The sequence below is a fragment of the Colius striatus genome, chromosome 8 (assembly GCF_028858725.1).
Source record: "Colius striatus isolate bColStr4 chromosome 8, bColStr4.1.hap1, whole genome shotgun sequence".
Lineage (NCBI taxonomy): Eukaryota > Metazoa > Chordata > Aves > Coliiformes > Coliidae > Colius > Colius striatus.
The window spans coordinates 29,331,954-29,351,847 of record NC_084766.1 but is presented as its reverse complement, the minus strand read 5'-3'; the positions used below and the strand labels follow the sequence as shown (position 1 = coordinate 29,351,847).

General features: G+C 39.1%; 1 protein-coding gene across 9 annotated transcripts in view; it reads left to right on the top strand.

Moving 5' to 3' along the window:
• The window catches only part of GPAM (glycerol-3-phosphate acyltransferase, mitochondrial), a 60,975-nt gene extending 45,021 nt beyond the window's left edge, over window positions 1-15,954 (top strand). For 8 of the 9 annotated variants that reach the window (XM_062001582.1, XM_062001579.1, XM_062001580.1 and 5 more), the window contains 10 exons: window positions 1,628-1,713; window positions 2,668-2,783; window positions 3,439-3,509; window positions 4,670-4,934; window positions 5,439-5,581; window positions 7,844-7,921; window positions 10,459-10,599; window positions 11,358-11,547; window positions 11,660-11,718; window positions 12,646-15,954. In XM_062001582.1, coding sequence (XP_061857566.1) covers window positions 1,628-1,713; window positions 2,668-2,783; window positions 3,439-3,509; window positions 4,670-4,934; window positions 5,439-5,581; window positions 7,844-7,921; window positions 10,459-10,599; window positions 11,358-11,547; window positions 11,660-11,718; window positions 12,646-12,762 — 1,266 coding nt within the window. In that variant the 3' untranslated portion in view covers window positions 12,763-15,954. The remainder of the gene's footprint in view (window positions 1-1,627; window positions 1,714-2,667; window positions 2,784-3,438; window positions 3,510-4,669; window positions 4,935-5,438; window positions 5,582-7,843; window positions 7,922-10,458; window positions 10,600-11,357; window positions 11,548-11,659; window positions 11,719-12,645) is intronic. The other variant, XM_062001586.1, reaches the window with a different exon arrangement.
• Window positions 15,955-19,894: the final 3,940 nt, after the last annotated feature.

The window sequence follows — 19,894 nt, the reverse complement described above, 5'->3', positions numbered from 1 at the left end:
TATTCTCCAGTTTTAAGTAATTTAATGTTGAGGAAGGATATTTCCCTTGCTAGGTTTTTCTTTTTTAATTGCTGAGCAAATTTATAGCTGTAAAAGTGCAATGGCTAACATATCATAAACATTTGCTTATTCTTTCAAAGCCATGGTTAATTATTAGTTTACAACTATTACCTACAGTAGCTCTCCAACACTGTTGTACTTTCTCAGGAAATGGGATGGTACAGTAGTATCTGTCTTTGCTTTTTCAATTTTCTCTCATCTCTTTGCAGAATCTGCTGGTACTGAACTTACCCGTGTTTCACTAATCTATGTTCTGCTACAGTGTACCTTATTTTTAGTGTGGCTTTAATAAGATTAACTACTGTAACAACAACCTACTAGAACATTATTCAAATTAATTAGGTGTTCTTCTTTCTGCCCTACTTTTCTCAGAAAAGCAGTGGGTTGGAGAGTTTTGGAGGGTTCAATTAGCACAGCATGAAATTATTGTGACCGTCTGCACTGCGTTATAATTAGTGTAGTAGGGAAAGATATTAATTCACTTCCAAAGGAGAGGGTTTGGGCTATTCTTGGTAGGGAGTTAACAATTGTTTTTGGATCAGTATAAGGAAAAGAAGGTTATCTACCCTCTTAATCTAGTGAAATGCTAATCACTGCATACCTTCCTAGCAACTCCTGTCAGAACTCATTAATACATATGTTCATCTTTGAAAGGTTTTGTTTTTGGAATTAAGTATGCCTAAACTAAGATTTGCAGAAGTGTAACTGTACTTTTAGATCATTTTAGATACATCACAGCAGGTTTTTTTAAAGGAGATGAGCTTTGGGGGTTAATTTTTGGGCATATGCAGTTCTAAGCACAGGCTTAGAAGCAGAGGAGAGTGAACTGGCTGTGAAAGTCCTTTAAGCAGCTTTCCTGGGAGGGAACTGTTTTCCTGACCAGCGGGTTAAGTGGCTCTTTAGTTTCCCACATCGGTCTTTACAGAAACTGAAAGAACACTGTGTCCTGAAAACAGAGTAATGTAAATGCTAACCTGTAAGGAGAGATGTTTGGCCATGGGGAAATTTGGAATTCATGAGTTCCAAGCATGCAGTACCCTGCCTGCTTCCTTCGGGTTCTTTAGCTTGTGGCACTGTGAGGGTCTTGTAGCTGGAGTTTCTACACTGTTCACCTGTGAAGAAGTTCCCTATCCTGGTTTTTCAGGAAAGCTGCAGCAAGCAATAATTACAGTCTCCATGTTGATTCTGAATGGGTATTAGACTTTGTTCTCACTCCTGTTAATGAAGGCAGTTCTCATTAATTTAATCACAGAGAAGCTAGTTTCAAAGGAGTTGTTCCAAGCAGGATGCTGACAGGGCTTTTGTATTGTTTTTGTTTCAATGTTTTTCATGAAGTACAGATTCCTTACTGTGGAAGGACTGCCTTTTCATAAAATAAAATCCAAAGTGAATCAACAGTTGAAAACTTTGTTTTTTTTGTGATTTTCCTACTGCTCTTTTAGTGGGAGCTCTTTTTAATTACAATTGTGGTTTTGAACAATTGCCTCTTTCATATAATAATGTTGTGAGTTGAATACAAGAATCAGGTGGGAAAAATACAAAAAAATAACAAATCTTCTCTTTACAGGAATATGTAAACAACCAAAGCCAAAAACCTGTGCCTGCTCCTCTTTCTTTGGAACAAGCTTTGTTACCAGCTATACTTCCGTCAAGGTAGAGATTTTTTGGGTGCTGGGGAGAGGGAGGAGAGGTTAGGATTTGTTGGTTTATCCTTGTAGTGTTCTGTGTTACATTCCAAGCAGTACTTAAACTCCCCAAGGGTCATCCCTACGTACAGAAAACGTAGGCAAATTGTAACTGTACAGTTTATTGTGAATTGTTTCTGGGGAGCTCTGTTTAATTAAACTCAAGGAGCCTTTTTTTGGTCTTTTTTAACTTCAGTGACTGTTGGTATAATTTGAAATTTTACAGAATAACTTAGGGGGAAAAAAATGACAGAGTTAAAAATGAAGGACTTGTTTTTAGACCTCACAAGCATCTCAGGTGGGTTTTGGTGTAATTCCAAAGCAAATAGGACTTGGGAGTGAGTACTCCTTGCTGAAAGAAATGACTGTCACTCAGAACCACAAAACTGTGCTCAAAGGCTAGATCTGCATTTGTTACATAGGTAGGCATTTTAGTTGAGGTCTTTTATGAGCTTATACCAACCTCTGTGGTCCTAGAAGCAAGAAAGTCAGTCATCTATCTTTAGAAAATTGTAGGTCCATACAGGAGACGTTTCTTGTTTGTAGAGAGGCTGAGCTGGAAACTGCCTTTTAGGCAGATCTGCTTAATCTACTGTTGTCCATATGAACTGAAGGGAAAAGAGCTGTAAGATGCAAGTGGTATAATGGCAAAGTCATGAACAGTCATAGGACAAGGTTGCAGTTTGTTATTTTTATCTTAGATCGCTGTTTAGTGTGAAGAACTAATCTGGAGAAGTTGGTAGATATTAAAATTGTTGTGGAGCTTGTTACACATAACTTTTTTGTGCCCTTACCAGACTGTGTAGTGATTTTTTGAGCTATAGTTCAAACAGTGTATAAACCAGCCCCACATCAGTCTGGGTTAATTTATACTGTGATCAAAATCTAAATGTCATAATGTGGATTTTTGTTCTATATTCAGATCTAATGATACTGTGGATGAAGGTACAGAGGCCTCACTGTCCAGCTCCAGGGATATCACCAGTGAACCCTTCAGAAGAGAGCTGATAGCCAACTTGGCTGAGCATGTTTTGTTCAGTAGGTGTTACTGTATCACCATCAGCAACCTGTTTTGGTTTGCTGATTGCATGAATTAACTTGCTGTTCGGTAATATCATACTTCCCATTTTCCCCCATTCAGGTGATCATATCATGCCTTCAAACACTCTCTTGACAATTCTCCACCCTTTGCTTCCCACCCTTGTTCCCTCTACAAAGTTTAGTAAACTCTTTCAGATTTGTTTTGTTAACTTCTGTATTGGTAGGACTAGTTTAATGAATTTGCTGTAGTCTGAAGTGTGTGTCATATTGATTAAGTGATTTCTTATCACTTCATGTAGGAAGTTATTGCAGTCTCTTAATGACAGCATTTACAACATACATTATCTAGCTGCATGGACCAGTGTTTCCAGATTTTAGAGGTTATGTGGTGTATGTTTTGTTCAGTAGGTCTGTGATTTGTAGTATAAGATATGCATGCAAGCTGGTACTTAGCTTAGGGAACACTTAAGCTTTACTCAGCCTTCTTAGTTCAAGTTACTTTAATGTGATTACTATAATATTGTTACTATTTAGACAGTACCCTTTCAGTTTCATTCAGAAGGTACAGTTCTGTGCCAGTGGGTACTCTGTCACTTGAAAGGATGTTCTGAACTTGCAAGGTCCTTAATAAGTTTATCTTGTTTACCTTCAGCTGCTAACAAGTCCTGTGCTGTGATGTCTACCCACATTGTTGCCTGTTTGCTGCTGTACAGACACAGGCAGGTAAGGCTTCCATGCTGCTTACATAGCCAAACATTACTATGGCCTTGATAGTATGCATTTTACTGTTGAGTGACACAAATAAAAGAAGGAGGATGCATTTAAAGTAGGATTCAGGTAGCCTGAGTGCTAATATTTTAGTTAGTAGTGGGTGCTTGAAGAGAAGCCATTATTGATGGGTGGAGAATAAATGCTTATGTGGAAATAGATTTCTTTGTAATTAAAAAGGTAGTTATACTTTATTTAGAGAATAGATGGTTTTGCTTCATGGTATTAAGATTGTTTTTTAGATCTCAAACACATTCACATATGCTAGAAACTCTTCTGTTAATTTTCAAACTAGTTTTCCTGCTCCTGTGTACTAGAATATTATGTCACAATGGCAAAGTGATACTAATGTTTAACTGAAATCTTGTGCATGGCACTGGGAAGAAATCTTTTTTTCTCCTGCAAGTGCATTTCATTTTTTCTGAACTACCTTCTCCCTCTAATGTGTAGCTTTTATTGCACATAAATCAAGAACAAATTGAAGAATATTGGTCAGATACATAATCTTGCTTGTTGAGGACAGTATCACCACTCCTGTCAGCCCAGTCTTTCCATTTTCCTGAAACAGTGAGAGCAAAAAAGCACTTTACAGTATGATCTGAAGCCATCTTGAAAAAAAACAAGGAAAGGAAGTGCTTAAGAAAAAACTCTTCTTCATATAATCAGTTGAACAATCCTGTTAATGACAGTATTGCCAGATAATTGATTGTTCATTATAGCATAGGTAGTGGAAATATGCTCTCTGCAACATCTTCTGGAAGAACAATTTCGGTCTCTGCAACTTGTGAAATAAACCAAGACAGGGAGAAGAAACTTGCAAATAGCTGCAGGGCTATGTAAATATAAAAATATATAAATATAATGGTGTGTAATTCAAAGCCTGTGGACTATTTCAGCAAAATCTCAGTGAAAATAAGTTATGAATTTAATTAATTTAATACTTTAGTAATAACACATGATATTTATAAGTTATAAACAATATGACTGTTATACTCTGGGTTATTCACAGTTGCTGTACTGTTTATGTGTTTGCTATATACATGCTTATGTGGTTTAGAGATAAACTCGTGTGCATTAAAAATTGTTTCACTGTGTAATTCTGTTTTTATTTCTAGGGAACTGATCTCTCCAGGTTGGTGGAAGATTTCTTCTCCATGAAGGAGGAGGTCTTAGCCCGTGATTTTGACTTGGGATTTTCAGGGAACTCAGATGATGTTGTCATGCATGCCATCCACTTGTTGGGCAACTGTGTAAATATCACAAACACTAGCCGAAACAATGAGTTCTTCATCACTCCCAGCACCACCATACCTGCTGTCTTTGAACTCAACTTCTACAGCAATGGTGTTTTTCACGTGTTCATTAAAGAGGCCATTATTGGTATGTTTTGGGGTTTACCAAGGAAAGACTTTGTTGTAACACATGTAGTCAAAAGTATCTGCACCAAAAACCTCATTGATTTTTCATCTGATTTACTTTTTTATTTCTTCTCTCCTGCTTCAGCCCTTGTTTACCTTAACAAAAACAATTTTAAAGTGAACTTTTGTGTTTTGTTGGTGGAATGTTTCTACTCCTCACATTGTCCTTTATCTTTCATAGAAGTGTGTGTTGCTCAGTGCTATAGGCACTGTCAGAATTTTGAGCCAACATGGCAAAACCAGTGCTTTGATCAGCAATATTTTAATGAGGTTCTGTTTCAATTTGGCATTAATTGGACACAAACAGAATAGTGGTGAATTCTGGCTTTATTCTTCAATTGCATGTGTAATGTTTGGCTGCCTTTAGGCTTAGAAATGGATGAAACAAAAGTTTTTTATTTCCTTTGCTCTAACACTCCTTGGAAAAAGCAGCTTTGCTACTTTTCTATGTCTATTTCTACTCTAGCCTGCAGTCTTCACGCAGTTCAGAGCAGGAGATACAGAAATGGCACCAATGGTGGTTCTCCCAGTTTGATTAGTCAAGAACACCTGGTCCGAAAAGCTGCCAGCTTGTGTTACCTACTTTCTAATGAATTTACAATATCTTTGGTAAGTAATCACATTAATTGTCCACATTTCAAATTTTTGTTCTGGTCGTAACTGTGTGTGTTACTTTAAAAATCATTGCATCTGTCTTTCTTCAAGTGTCATAGTTTGGACATGTTCACTCTAAGTACAGTCTGATGGCAGTGGGTATTTGAAGAAGGAGGATAGTGTCATTCCCATTTGCTTCAAGGAAATATCTGAGCATTTGAGCAAACGTAGTTGCATCACACCAGCTCATCCAAAAGATGTCAGGCCTCAGATAACACTTGAACAAACTTGCCTAATTCCTGTCATTACCTTGTTTCTTGGCAAGATGTGACCATCAGTTTTGTTTCAGGGATACATGCTGAATGCACGGCTGCTGCTTCTGCCAGTGCTGAAGTGGTTGGTGCTGGGGTGAGCCTGCAGCATTTCTGCTGTGCCTTAGGCTTTTCCTGAGAAAGGAAAGCTGCTCACTCCTAACAGCTTCCCACAGCCTGATGTTGGGCTTCTTAATGCTTCCAACAGATTTTGTGTTGCTTTGGTCATGAGACATCACAATTCCATCTCCGTTCTGCCCAAACCATTGAAGTCTTTTTTTTTTACTTAAACAAATACAAGTCTTTGAGAGCACTCAACCCGTGTGAGTTTGTGTAGGTGGCTGAAATTGCACTGGGAATTAAGGCTTCAGATTCTAAAGATAGTCTTCGTTTGCATAGGAGTGCAGTAACCACACCTAGTACTTTATGGCAGTTTAAACATGACCTGACTCTGATGGTTGTTTTATTATGAAAAGCACCAAAGAGAGGTGATGTAACATCACCTCTCTGAAGTAAACTCTCCATATTTGCAATTTTAAGTGCTAGATTTATTTTTTTAATTATTTGTAGAAGTTACTTAGAATTCTAGAGATTCTTGAATTAACTCTTAAATTTGTACACATATTTCTGACTTGTCCCTTTTCAAATGAATCATGGAATTGTTACGGTTGGAAAAGACCTTTAAGGTCAAGTCCAACCACTAACTCACACTGCCAAGCCCACCACTAAACTGAACCAGCTCCCTCAGTACTTCATTTAAGAACAAACCAAAGTTAGTATTTTTGTTTAGGCAGTAATATAGCTCATAGAATCATAGAATGGTAGGATTGAAAGGGACCTCTAGAGATCATCTAGTCAAACCCCCCTGCAGAAGCAGGTTCACCTAGATCAGGTCGCATAGGAACATGTCCAGACGGGTCTTGAAGACCTCCAAGGAAAGAGTCTCCACAACCCCTCTGGGCAGCCTGTGCCAGGGCTCCCTCACCTCAACAGTGAAATAGTTTTTTCTTATATTTAAGTCGAATTTTTTGTGTTCCAGCTTCATCCCATCACCCCTTGTCCTGTTACTATCTACTATGGAAAAAAGGGATGTCCCAACCTCCTGACATTCACCCTTTAGATATTTATAAATATTAATAAGATCTCCCCTCAGTCTCCTCCAGACTAAACAGCCCCAGGTCCTGCAGCCTTTCCTCGTATGAAAGATGTTCCAGTCCCCTGATCATCTTGGTGGCCCTGTGCTGGTCTCTCTCCAGCAGTTTCCTGTCCCTCTTGAGCTGAGGAGCCCAGAACTGGACACAGGACTCCAGATGAGGCCTCACCAGGGCAGAGTAGAGAGGGAGAAGAACCTCCCTTGACCTGCTGGCCACACTCTTCTTGATGCATCCCAGGATGCCATTGGCCTTCTTGGCCGAAAGATACAATGGGATTGTTTAGTAACTCTGCTTTCAGACTTAATAATTGTTTTTTTTTAAATTTAGAAAATATTTCCTACATGATTATGAACAGTGTAAAAAGGTTGGATTTTTATTCAGAGTTTCAAAATGCAAAAGGGAATTTCTTCAAAGTGTACTTTCCTTTAAATTCCAAATAAATCACTGGTCTGAGTCTCAACAGTTTTAGTTTTATGATGATTTTATTCCAGAGTTGTTACTAAACTAAATTATAGAGGCGATTAAAAGGGGAGAATATTTAATACATGGTTGATATGATTTGTTCCAGTATAGTAATGCATTTCTTAAAGTGGACAAATTTAAAATATCCTGTTTCACTGTAATGTTTTTAATGTCTGCTAGGATAAACATAAGAGTGATGCATTGAGATTGTATTGGTAAAACTTTAATAACTTGCTTAAAAGGAATAGTACTGCTGTACCTAAACCATTCATACTGAGCAGGGAACTGGTGTTGCTGTAGTAGGTATAATGGATATGATTTTTTCAGTACACTTCTTTTGTGTTGTGCAGCCTTGCCAGGTGATCTATCAGGTTTGCCACGAAGCTGTGGAAAAGCTGATACAATATGGCATTCTTCTGGTGGCTGAGGTAAGAGGACAGAAGAGCTTTGCTTCTTGTACTTGACTTTAGCAATAGGTAGTTTATGCTTCTTGATTACGAGTCTTGTTCTGAATATATGCTGTTACTGAAAGCTTGTAACAACAAGTCGAGGATGGATATTACTTCATTCCTACATTTATAAGCATCAGATATTTGGGTAGGTCATCCTGTGATGCTGGAGTAACTCTGTGTAGTTTCATTGTACTATTAAACATACCCAGACACAGATTTTCTACTCTCTTGCAAAATGGGGATTTTATTTTTGGAACCCTTTCAAATTGTAGCATAGCTACATGGATGCTTACTTCCTACTCTGTAGGAGGCAGTAGTTCAGATCCTTTGTCATTCTTTGATTACTTTGCATTGATCTCAAAATTATTGTAAACTCCTCTGCTAGCACTATTTGCAGCTTCAGAGATGTACTGGATTTACTGTGTGGTTCAATCTGCCGGAGGCATACCGTGTGGAAAGCTGGGGACCAGGAGGCAGCTGGCTCGCCGTACCTTTATTTCCCAAATTTAGAGTTAACAAACCATGGTGCCCAGGAGCAAGCAACAAAATCTAAAGAGAACATGGAAAAGGAGTTAAATATTTGTCTGCTTTCTTCTGGCAGCTCTTCAGTTTCAAAGGAGGCGAGAGATGGTGTATTTGTTAATGGCCACTGCTTCACTCTGATCTTACTGCATACCTTTTGATACGTGTTTCCATTTTTACTAGATATAATCATAGGTACTATTTACTTGATGTACTTGGATATCAAACATTCTCCTTTGGAGTTACTGTTGCTTGCTTTTTATCTGAACTACCAACATGCTGTCATGCATTAGATTATAATCTTTATTAGATAAATCCCCAGATGAATGCTAATCAGAGGATTAGGAAGGAACCTCTGTGTTCCATGCCTGGAGACAGATGGAGAACATAGGTGTGGACAGCAGTAGATACGCACTTCACTCTACTCAAACATGAAACCTGTCTTAAGAGTTCTTCTATAAGTTGCTGAGTCTGGTACTTTGCTGTTTATAGCTGGGATATAGCTAGCTATTAGGCAGTATACAAATATATACCTGTCTGATATTTATCCGAAGTGCAACTTTTGAATACTCAATGGAGTACTCAAAAAGGAGATACATGCCCACAGGGCATTTCTTAAACTTAAAACATCTCTGTACCTGCTTTCTACTTTTAAAATGGTAAGAATTTGGATAATCAGTACAAGCACTGTAAACAGTGGTTGTTTCATGACTTTGGAAAGGTTGGAAATGTTTGGAGGGCATTTACAACCTGTTCTCTAAGAAAGGCAGCTAGCTTCTGCACCTTTTAATGTTTTCAGTTTACTGCTGACATTCATAGAGTCACAGAATGGTCGGGGTTGGAAAGGACCTTTAGAGATCATTCAGTCCAACCCCCCCTGCCTAGATCAGGTCACGCAGGAACACATCCAGGTGGGTTTGGAAACCTCCAGAGAAGGAGATTCCACATCTACCCTGGGCAGCCTGTGCCAGGGCTCCCTCATCTCAAAACTAAGAAATATTCCTAACACACAGTGATCTCTGTTTTTTTCCTTTTAAAACTTACTTTGTGAACTTTGCTTCATTCAAAGTAAAACATTTGATGAGAGTGTAGGATTGGAAGGATGTCATTCTTCATTTGCTGCAGAGGCCTTTTTCTTTGTCATGAGTATTAAGACAATCACATCTACAAGATGTCTGTTATCCATTTTGTTTTAATCTTGTCCAATTCCCATCTCTAAATGGAATAAGTGTTGTGGGATTTTTTTTCTCAGTAGCATGGCTCTGGTGACCTTTGAAAAACCTTTCATTTCTACTTTGAGCAAAACAAATAATGGTGAATGATGGACACTAAGGCTTCCCTTAATCGTTTGAGTGTGTTTACTATCTGTAAAACTAATTTCTGAAGATGAATTGTTGAAATTGAAGGTTGCATCAAACATTAAGTGGTGAGGTGGAGCATTTCTTTTGCACCTCAGTTACTGTACACCTGAACTTCTGACATACCTGTATCAAAGTAATCAGGGTTTAAACAGTTTGGGGCCTTTGTGATGAAAACTGGCTCATTCTATTCCAAACAATGTCTCAACTGGGGACAAATACTAGGTGTGCATCATTAAAGGCAGTAAGTTACACTTCCAAATAGCAACTTGAGGCATTCAGCACTAATTGAGATTTTAGCTACTGTAATATAATAACACAGAGCTTCTTACTCTGTCTTTAAGGCAAAAGTAGTACAGAGGTTAGCAACATCCCCATACAGATGGCATCTCAGCTTTCTATCTTAACAACTGGATACACTTTCTTGGTAACTGCTACTGCATGGTCTCTGGTGGGAAGATTCAGCAACACTTGCAAAGATTTTCCCTTTTATGTGACAGGCAAACAGCCTTTTTCACCAACCGTCTCTCCTCTTTGTATGTAATTGGGTCTATAATTGGGTCTGTCTGTCTACAATTGTTTGCCTGGATTTAGGGGTTTTACCTGTTTACCACCTTGTCTTTCCAATTTAAGCAGGATGATCAGGAGGATGTTAGCCCAGGTCTTACAGAACAGCAATGGGATAAAAAACTCCCTGAGCCATTATCTTGGAGAAGTGATGAGGAAGATGAAGACAGTGATTTTGGAGAAGAGCAGAGAGATTGCTACCTGAAGGTAACACTGTCCTAAGGCTGATAACATGCAAGCCTCTTGTCAGAGATACAAACTACTTGGCCAGTTCAGGAGGGGTAATGATTTTTTTGGTTTTGCTGGCTCACAGTGTTAGCCTATTGTATTCCCATGAGGAAAACAGCTCAAGAAACACCAAATAATCTTACAGAAAGGTGGAAAAGCAATGTTTAGTATCATGAAAACTGATAAAGACTCAAATACTGCAATGTCTAAATGTTTTAGTCTTTGCTGACAGCACACACCCTAAAAGGGACACATCCATCTGTTGTTTGTTTTCAGCCTGAATTTCACTTCATAGATTCATCATGTTGTTTTTAGACATAGTACCAGTTTTATCACAGAGCTGACACTAAACACTCTTGAATTTAAGATATGGTGTTAACATCTCTGTGAATGTACAGCAGCCCTACTGTTGGCTGTAGAAAAGTATGGTGCCTTTGATTTTATCTGAGGAAAATAGGTACTAATATCGTGGAGGAGAAAAAAAAGTAGCACTGGCCTGTGATGTGCAGTGCCTGTTTCATCCTTTATGGTACACTGCTATTTTGCTCTGCTTTTCATAATGTGCTGTGCTGTGCCCCCATACTCCTTTTTGTAGTAAGAATTACTTGTACTAAAGGAGTATTTTTTTACCAAGAAGTATGGCTGCTGTTTTGCCATTTACTGTGTTGTGGGTCATTTCTTGTTCATCCCATGTGACATGATCTCTGTGACATAAGCTTTTGTTGCCCTTTTCATAGGTGAGCCAGTCTCAAGAGCACCAGCAGTACATCACTTTCCTGCAGAGGTTATTGGGACCTTTACTGGAAGCATACAGCTCTGCTGTCATCTTTGTGCACAATTTTAGTGGTCCTGTTTCAGAGTCTGAATATGTTCAAAAGTTACACAGGCACTTAATAAGCAGGACGGAGAAGAATGTAGCTGTATATGGTACGTTAAACTGATTTTGGAAGTGCATCTGATTCATTCTGTGCCTCCTAGCACAAGGTAGCCCAAATGCAATTGGAGGAGTTTGTTTATCTCTGGATTTTCTTTCTTGCAGCTGAGAGTGCTACCTACAGTCATGTGAAAAATGCAGTGAAAGTCTTTAAGGAAATTGGGGTAAGTGTTTGGTGATCAAAGCTGGAGACTGTTAAGTTTCATTTTAATAATGAGCACAATTTGGACAATTCATGGAACCTCTTCAGTGTCAGTTTAAAATCTGTGAAAGTGTCTGTGCACAATGTATTGGGAGTTTTGAGCATTTTGCTTTCCCGAGGCTCAGAGCTGTGGAAGAAGAGAACATATTACAGAACAGAGCACTTCTTGCCCCTGAGAGAACCTGCCTAGATGAGGACTAGGTGACTAGATATTTTCCTTCACAATAAATGAAATTCCTCTGTTCTACTCCCATGCTGAATGACTACTTAAGTCTTCAAAATGTATTAGGTATTGAATTTTGGTGCACCAGTGATTGATGCTCCAAGAGAACCATCCTGACAGGCCTCCAGTGTCCACCACAAGAGTCCAGATGTTCTTAAAAATAAAGGGTCAGTTTTGCTCTTCACCACTAGCATTTTGAATCTGAAATCACCTGTCTAGATTTTGCAAGTGTTTTTCTCCAACCAGAATGATATGGCTTCCTGAATGCCAGGTGGGGTTTAGCATTATAATTTTGAAAGCATAGCATTTAGGCAAAGTATTGCTAGATAAGAGTTTTCAAGTCTTTGTCTTTAAATTCTGGTGTTTTAAATAATCTGACAATCAGTAGCCTGTGGTAAAGGCATCTTCCTGTAGACTGTAAGAGCTGTGAAGAAAGCACATATCAATCTATCAGTTCATTCTAGTTTGTTCTGCTGCTGGTAAAGTGAAACTAGATGTCATCTGCCGAGCATATATTCAGAGCGTAACACCTGAGTTCTTGTTTCCAGCATGCTTGGGCTTTCAATTCAGGTGCCTTTTGTGTGCTTGTTTTAACCTTCTCTGTGAGAGCTGGCTGTTGATTCCTTTAACAGGGTGATACTTACAGATATTCATGCTGTGCTTTAGGTTTTTAATCAAACGAAGCAAAGAAGAGACACCATTTTGGAACTGAGCACTACGTTCCTACCTCAGCGCAACAGGCAGAGACTGCTGGAATTCATCATGAGCTTCATGGTATTATAAACCACGGAGAGCACCTTTGTCCAGGGACACAAAGACAGGTTTTGAGACTGTATCAAAGCCTGGGGACATTTGCTAATCTTTCAAGGTGTAAGGTGCCACTGTCTGGGTAAGGCCTTCTCTGACTTGAACTACTGGAAGACAAGTGCCTTGTTACGTATGTATTTATGGATTTCTTACAGTCCCAATGCTGTTGTAGCACAGCGATACTCAGATGACACTTTGGATACAAGTAACTAAACACATTGCAAAAAATGAATGATTAGGATGAGATTTAAAATGAAAAGTGAAGTTTTATCAGTGTTTTAAGTATACTTTTACAGACTGTAACAGATACACAAATACACATATTGGTGATCTGTAGCTAACCCCGAGGTCTTGAGTTTAGTGGCAACACAGCTTGTGGCATAAACAAGTAACTTTCATTCCAATTCAGTTTTCTTATTTTAAATCAATGGTTTCAGAATTTTGCTTAGGCAGAATGTATGTGTCATGGATAAAGCCATAGTTTTTTATAAATGTTAACATAAATGCCAAAATTCTAATGAGATACACAGACATCTGAGAGCAATGATCATGTAGGAGATGATTGTCAGAAACGTCAGCAGGCACACCTTGCACTGTTAGAGCTGTGTAATGCCGTGGTAGATTGCACTAATCACTGCTGTCATGAAGAATGTGAGAGTAACTGGCTTCTTTTTATTATGGCATCTGTCATTCAGCCAGATGAAAGTCAGGAGACAGTTGCCTGAATGTGAATATCTTGTAAAATCTTACGTTATTATTTAATTGAAAAAACAAAGCTATGAAGTTTGGTGGGCTTTTATTTTTAATTAATGTCTCTCTCTTTTTTTTTAATTATTATTTTCAAGTACAGACTTGATTTGGTGAAATAATTTTTAATTTGGGCCCTAAAACTTTCAGCAATAACTTTTACAATCCTTTGGAAACAAAGTGTTCATATTGTGTTCTCTTGCTGAGCAGATCTAAAGCAGTATGAAGTAGTAACCTCTAGAAATAGGGAAGCAGCATAAACAGTGTACTCTTGAGTCTAACTGACTTACAAAAGAGAAATAATTCATAGACAAAACTGAGTGATGAATAAATTCTGTCCTATGAAACAGGGCTCTGGTCCTGTGATTCGATCCGTTTGCATGGAGGACTTGCACTGTAGATTTCATCTTCTCTTCATGTGAGTGGAGATTGAATTGCAACCCACAGTCCTGTATTTTAGTACAGCTTCTCTAGCTGAAGCAATAACTTGGTGTTATGTGAAGCTGATTTGCTTGTGGAATGTGCTTTTCCTCATTTAGATTGCCTTCTATATGAGGGAAATCAAACTTGGTTACTCCAGTGTTTTGCTTGATTCTCGCATCCAGGCATTGTGAGCAGAAAATCCCCTAAAATTTTGTCATGTGGTCTCTTTTGCTTGACATAACTACAGGAAAGCATACTTGAATCCCAGCACTTGCACTGTTACGCCAGCACAAAACCGATGCACACGATTTGACTTTGTGGCCAAGGAGCTTGTGCATTTGTACTGCACATTTGTCAACCAGAATATTTCTGTACATTTTTTCTATTAAATGTGATTAATATTTGAAAGCTGCAATTTATAGTTTGTTAGCATTACACTGTCAGCACTGTGAGACACGTGTTCTGTCACTAAACCAGGTGCTCTACAACACTTAACAGAATTTCTGAACCAAAGCTACATTAATACAGATAGAAACTGACCCGAGAGTCGCTTCTGTTCTTACATCCTCCTGCTGTCTCAGCAGGACCGTGACTGCATCACACACCATTTGTTTTGTGAAGTCTACTAGCTGTTTAGAAACAGTTTCATCTCCTGCCTAGCTAACGTGCACTGTTGTTTAACCTGAGATATGCTCCACACAAGGGTTGTTGCTGATGGCTTCTGTTTAATGTCCAAAACAGACTAGGTGCTTCTGAATAATGGGCTCTCCTAGTTTACTGCATTGCAGTAAATCTGTACTAACAGTGAAGACTGTACATAAAAAAGGTTTTTACAGATGAAGCAATATGAAGCAAAAAAAACCTTGAGTTATTTTTATCAAGAGTGTTCTGCCAGCTGATATATTAGTTACCAACGAAACCTAGGAGTACTGTGGTCACTGGAGTGTTCTGGCTAGGTGTTGCAACTAACAGAGGTTATGGCTTACACTGAAAAATCTAAACAAGTTAAACCTGGGTAATATAACTCAATGAATGGCTAGGGTAATGATGCATGTGAATACACATTAATGAATAGATTTAATGTGCAGACGCACCTCCAAAACTGGTTTGGTTTTGTATGAAAAAACCTGCATGTGAGAAGTCAGTGCTATGAACCATATGCCCCTGGAAGCCTTTGCAGTCTGCTGCAAGTGTGTATGTACACATATTTATGCAAATGTGTGTATAGTGTGACACACAACAACTATGCTTTTCCCTGAAAATAAAGCACAGAATATAAAATGATCAGGTTATAGCAGTCAAAAACTGAAACCAACACTTTTGCACTGAATTTACACCTTCAGTGTCTTCTGATTTTATTAACCTTTCATGTTTCCCTTGCTGATAGTATACCAGTTAATTTTGGTCAACCAGTAAAGAAGAAAGATCTGGCCCTGAATTACCACCAATGTATTTTAAGACTCTCTTCTTACAGACTTACATGAGTCTCAACATTCTTATGAGCATAGTACTCATGTAACATGTGCAAGTCTTTTGGGGCCAGGATCTTTTGTGATATAAGAAACTTAGTCTTTCCAGATGAATCCTGTAGATCACACGTTTTTAGAGTGGTAAAAATGTAGAAATCAATTTCCTGTGCCACCATAGCTACCCAGACCCCATGAACTTGTTAATGCATTTAACTCTGTACTCACATTGACAGCGTTTGACAGTATAGGGCTTTATTCACCTGTCTTTGAATAGGAAGCATGTACACACACTGAGGTTCAACTGACTGCCTGCTCTGCAGAGAAGTATCAGAATCACCTTGTAGAAGAAGGTTGAGCTGGGAGGTGATGTAAGATACTGTTGCTCTTGTGTTTCTGTGCTAATGAGCCTGACACTGCTTCCTTCAGAATGTTACCACATTTTACCTGTTACCTGTAATGCCGTGTCTGTTGTAGAAGCACAGAGGTGTGCTGGAGTCATTTTAATAAATTAAACTGTTTGCTAATATGACATTTAACAAGCTCTCCTAGTGGTTTTTTGCTTTGTTTTTTGGCTTTTTAAAACAAATGAAATAACCTGCTAAGAGAATTCATTCAATGACTTTGTCCCGTTCCAGGTGACTTGTGCAGTGAAACCACGAAAAGCTGTGGTTGTAGGTGAATCCCTAGCAGTGTTTATACTGGAGCAAATCCATTAAAAAAAGCAGATGGAAGTGACATCCTGACTGCTGAGTGCCTGTTTGTTTCATTGCAAAGCACAGATGCCATTTTGCATCTGTTTTCCCGTCCCTACGAGGCTCTTGTATGCAGCTGCTTCTTTCAAAGTTACCCTCACCTTACCGGAGTGGAAGGTCATTCAGGAGTCTGGGACAGCTCTGGTGCTGCAGATTGTCTCTTCTCATGGTGATTTCAAGCTGACCTGAAGTGCAATAAGCACCCATCAGCAATTCTGACAGCATCTGGCAAATGCGAATCAATTGGAGTGAGACTTTAATGTAATAAAACCTGCATAGATGATCATTACTTAAATTGAGAAGGAGGGACACTGTTTCACTCTTCAGAAAAAAAATAGTACAAGTTGCAATCAACTGATTCTTCAAGAGGCCTCTAGCAATGTTCACATGCAAGCAAGGCTCCATTAATTGGCAACTCTAGGCTGAGGCAGGAAACTAAAATTCAATTATTGTCAATAGCTTGAATCAAACCCAATTGTTAGTGGTGATGACCTTACATGTTATTCTTTCTGTAAACGTCTTCCTATTTCTCAGTCTTTTAAAATCCCAAATGTCAGATAAAGCACTTATCTCCAGGTTTTGCTTAATTCAGTTTTCTTGCAATAAAAGCTTGTCAGGGTTATTCAGAAGGATCACTTGATTTGAGCTCTCTGTTCTCTCTTATGGTACACCAAGTTTTCAAGGTAACTTCCACATTGATCTGAATTGCTGCTTGAAACATTTACTTTTCAGTCTTTTATATGTGTCCATCGCACTTTGCATCTGCTGGGTGAGAATTGTCATCCTTGTTAATTCTTCTCTAAGTTGGCTCACCTGCTAATATAATTGCCCCAAAAGTATCACAGTTGGTGCTGCCATTAAAGAACTTCCCGGCTTTGGAAAAGAAACAGATCTGAAATGTTTTATTACTGTGTGTTACACCAGAGTTCAGCCCTGAGAGACCATGAACCCCAAAAGGACTTAAGGTTTCATCTGTTGTAAGGTGTTGAGAGCTGCAGAAACAAAAGCTATTTAGGTATTGTGTAACTTAGTTATAGAAATATGTGTGTATGTAATTATGCAGTGTAAAATTTCAGTAACAGATGCATGGCATAATTGCTACAGGTAATTTACATTAAAAGAGAGAAGTCCAGCATAGTAATAATACTGATTCTTAACCTGATACTATTTGCAGTCCCTTGGTCTTTAAAGTTTTGCAGAGTGACCTGAGGAACCCTAGACATACAGATCAGGTAATGTGTCTGAGAGCAGGCACAGCTTCAGTGGCACTTAAGAGCCTATTCTTTTGCTCCCAATTTACATGTCACTTCTGATGCTCTCCTGTATTTTCTTTAGCAAGGGATGGTAGTTTGAGAAAAGCTGCTTGTGTACAGGTACTGAGTGGATTTTTTTTCTCTCTCCTTAAAGCACAATTAACTGTCAGAATGAAAGAATGATGGAGTGGGAGAATTGCTATTAGTAGTGGACATGATTCCACTGCCATCTGCTCTGAGTCTGGTCTATCCAGTATCTTCATTAGTGATCTGGGGAATACAAGAGAGAGTTTGCTCTTTATGTTTGTAGATAACAAGACCTAGAGGAGGCAGATTGGAAGTCATCAAGATCCCAATGGTAATGAAACAGTTTGGAGAGATTTGAAGGTGGTAAAAAGAATGTGATTTAACCAGAAAAGTACAAGGTTTTACAACTGAGAGAACAAGACCTAAATGCACAGGCAAGGAAGAGGAAATAAACTGTGTTGCAGTTCTTTGGAGAAAACTCCAAAGTCAAAAGTGGCATACTGTTATGAATGACAAGCAGGGCAAAACTTTTCAGTCTATTCAGATTGATAAGGTCTCAGCTGGGATACCATGTTCTGTTTGAGGAGCTCTATTTGAAAGATGACAGCAGCAAGATGGAAGGAAAAATAAAAGCCTTTTTTCCCTCTCCCTTGTGAAGAAGGAAAGAGTTTGGATTATTATTAGAAAAGAGGAGACTGAGGGGAGATCTTATTAACATTTATAAACATCTAAAGGGTGGGTGTCAGGAGGTTGGGACATCCCTTTTTTCTATAGTAGCTAGTAACAGGACAAGGGGTGATGGGATGAAGCTGGAACACAAAAAGTTCCACTTAAATATAAGAAAAAACTATTTCACTGTGAGGTGAGGGAGCCCTGGCACAGGCTGCCCAGAGGGGTTGTGGAGGCTCCTTCCTTGGAGGTCTTCAAGACCCACCTGGACATGTTCCTAGGCGACCTGATCTAGGTGACCCTGCTTCTGCAGGGGGGTTGGACTCAATGATCTCTAAAGGTCCCTTCCAACCCTTACCATTCTATGATTCTATGATTATTCTCTGTGAGTACCCAGGCTGGATAAAAATAGTGAATTTCAGTTACAGTGAAAAGAATCAGGTTATATCCCATAAAATCTCTTTATACTGTAAGCAAAGAGAAGCAGTGAGGTAGATAGCTTGGGGGGTGACCTGTTGGGGGCACTGGGTCCCTCTCCCTGCTGAATCTGTTGTGCTTGGTGGTGGTGAGCAGAAGGGATGAGAGGTTAAACTCTTGCCTTCCAGGTCTGGGCCCCTTCCCCAGGTGAAATAGAAATGAGTTTGTGCAGGATCAGTTTGGTCATGCTGCTTTGACTGGTGATCTAGCTATCTCTTTAAGTCTCAAGATCAGGAGCAGCCCCAATGTAGATTATATTTCTTGTTCCCACAGTCATTCAAGAGTAAAATATATGAGGGATTTATTAAGGTTGTTCTGTAAAAAAACCATGTTTGCTTAATGTCTCTGCTAGTCAAAAAGTACGTGGAGTACCAGTAGTGATGGGTGGAGGAACAGAGGTGAAACCAGAGAACATCACCATGCCTCTGTGCTGTAACCTGAGTGTGGTGGGTGTTCTCACTGACATGTGCAGAAGCCTCCTGCCTCTACTAGTAGCAAAATCCCTAAGTGACTGGAAAAATGAGTGAGGAATCCTGCCCCTGGCAATTTCACCTTCCAGACTGTTGCTGGCAAATTACAATAACAAATGACCAATTAACTCTGTAATCTGTTAACAGGTTACAGTTTAACTCTGGCCTTGCTTTGGAGGTGCTGAAAACCAAGTCCTATTTCCTAAGTTTTGGATTTACTGCTGCCTTGGCTATTGTGTTATCTCAGAGATTCAGGCTCCAGTGATTGTATCTACCCAAAGAAAACAACATCTATAAATGCCACAGAATTGACAGCGACACTACTTTAACATAATGCCCTTTTTTTCCCCTGAAAAAATACTTAAGCAATCTTTTAAAATGAGCTCTGTACTGCATGATGGGCACTGTGTAATTCATACTCAAGATGGTTTATTAACAGCCAGCTGGAGCTGTAAACCCAATGTCTAACTTTTGACTACTTGTCCTCCTCCTTCAGATGGGGCTAAGGAAGGGATGCTGCATTGGTTTTGTTCCCCAGTTAAGCATTTGGCCTATCTGTGGAAAGTTTTACCTCACGGTTATGTTAATACATGTGCTCTCTAAATTAAAACTGAAGCCTAATTTTAGCAGTGGTGCCAGGGGTCTTTTTGAATCAGCCTTCCTCTTGTCTCTGCAGGATGGAGAAGGCCAATTAAACTACTACCTGTCAGGAAGCTGTAAAAGCCCTTTTTCAGTGTTGATATTTCCCCTTCATTACACTTAATTATGATAATTCAGCACCTTTACCTACAAATCTCTCCCTTTGTCTCACTGTCTGGCTG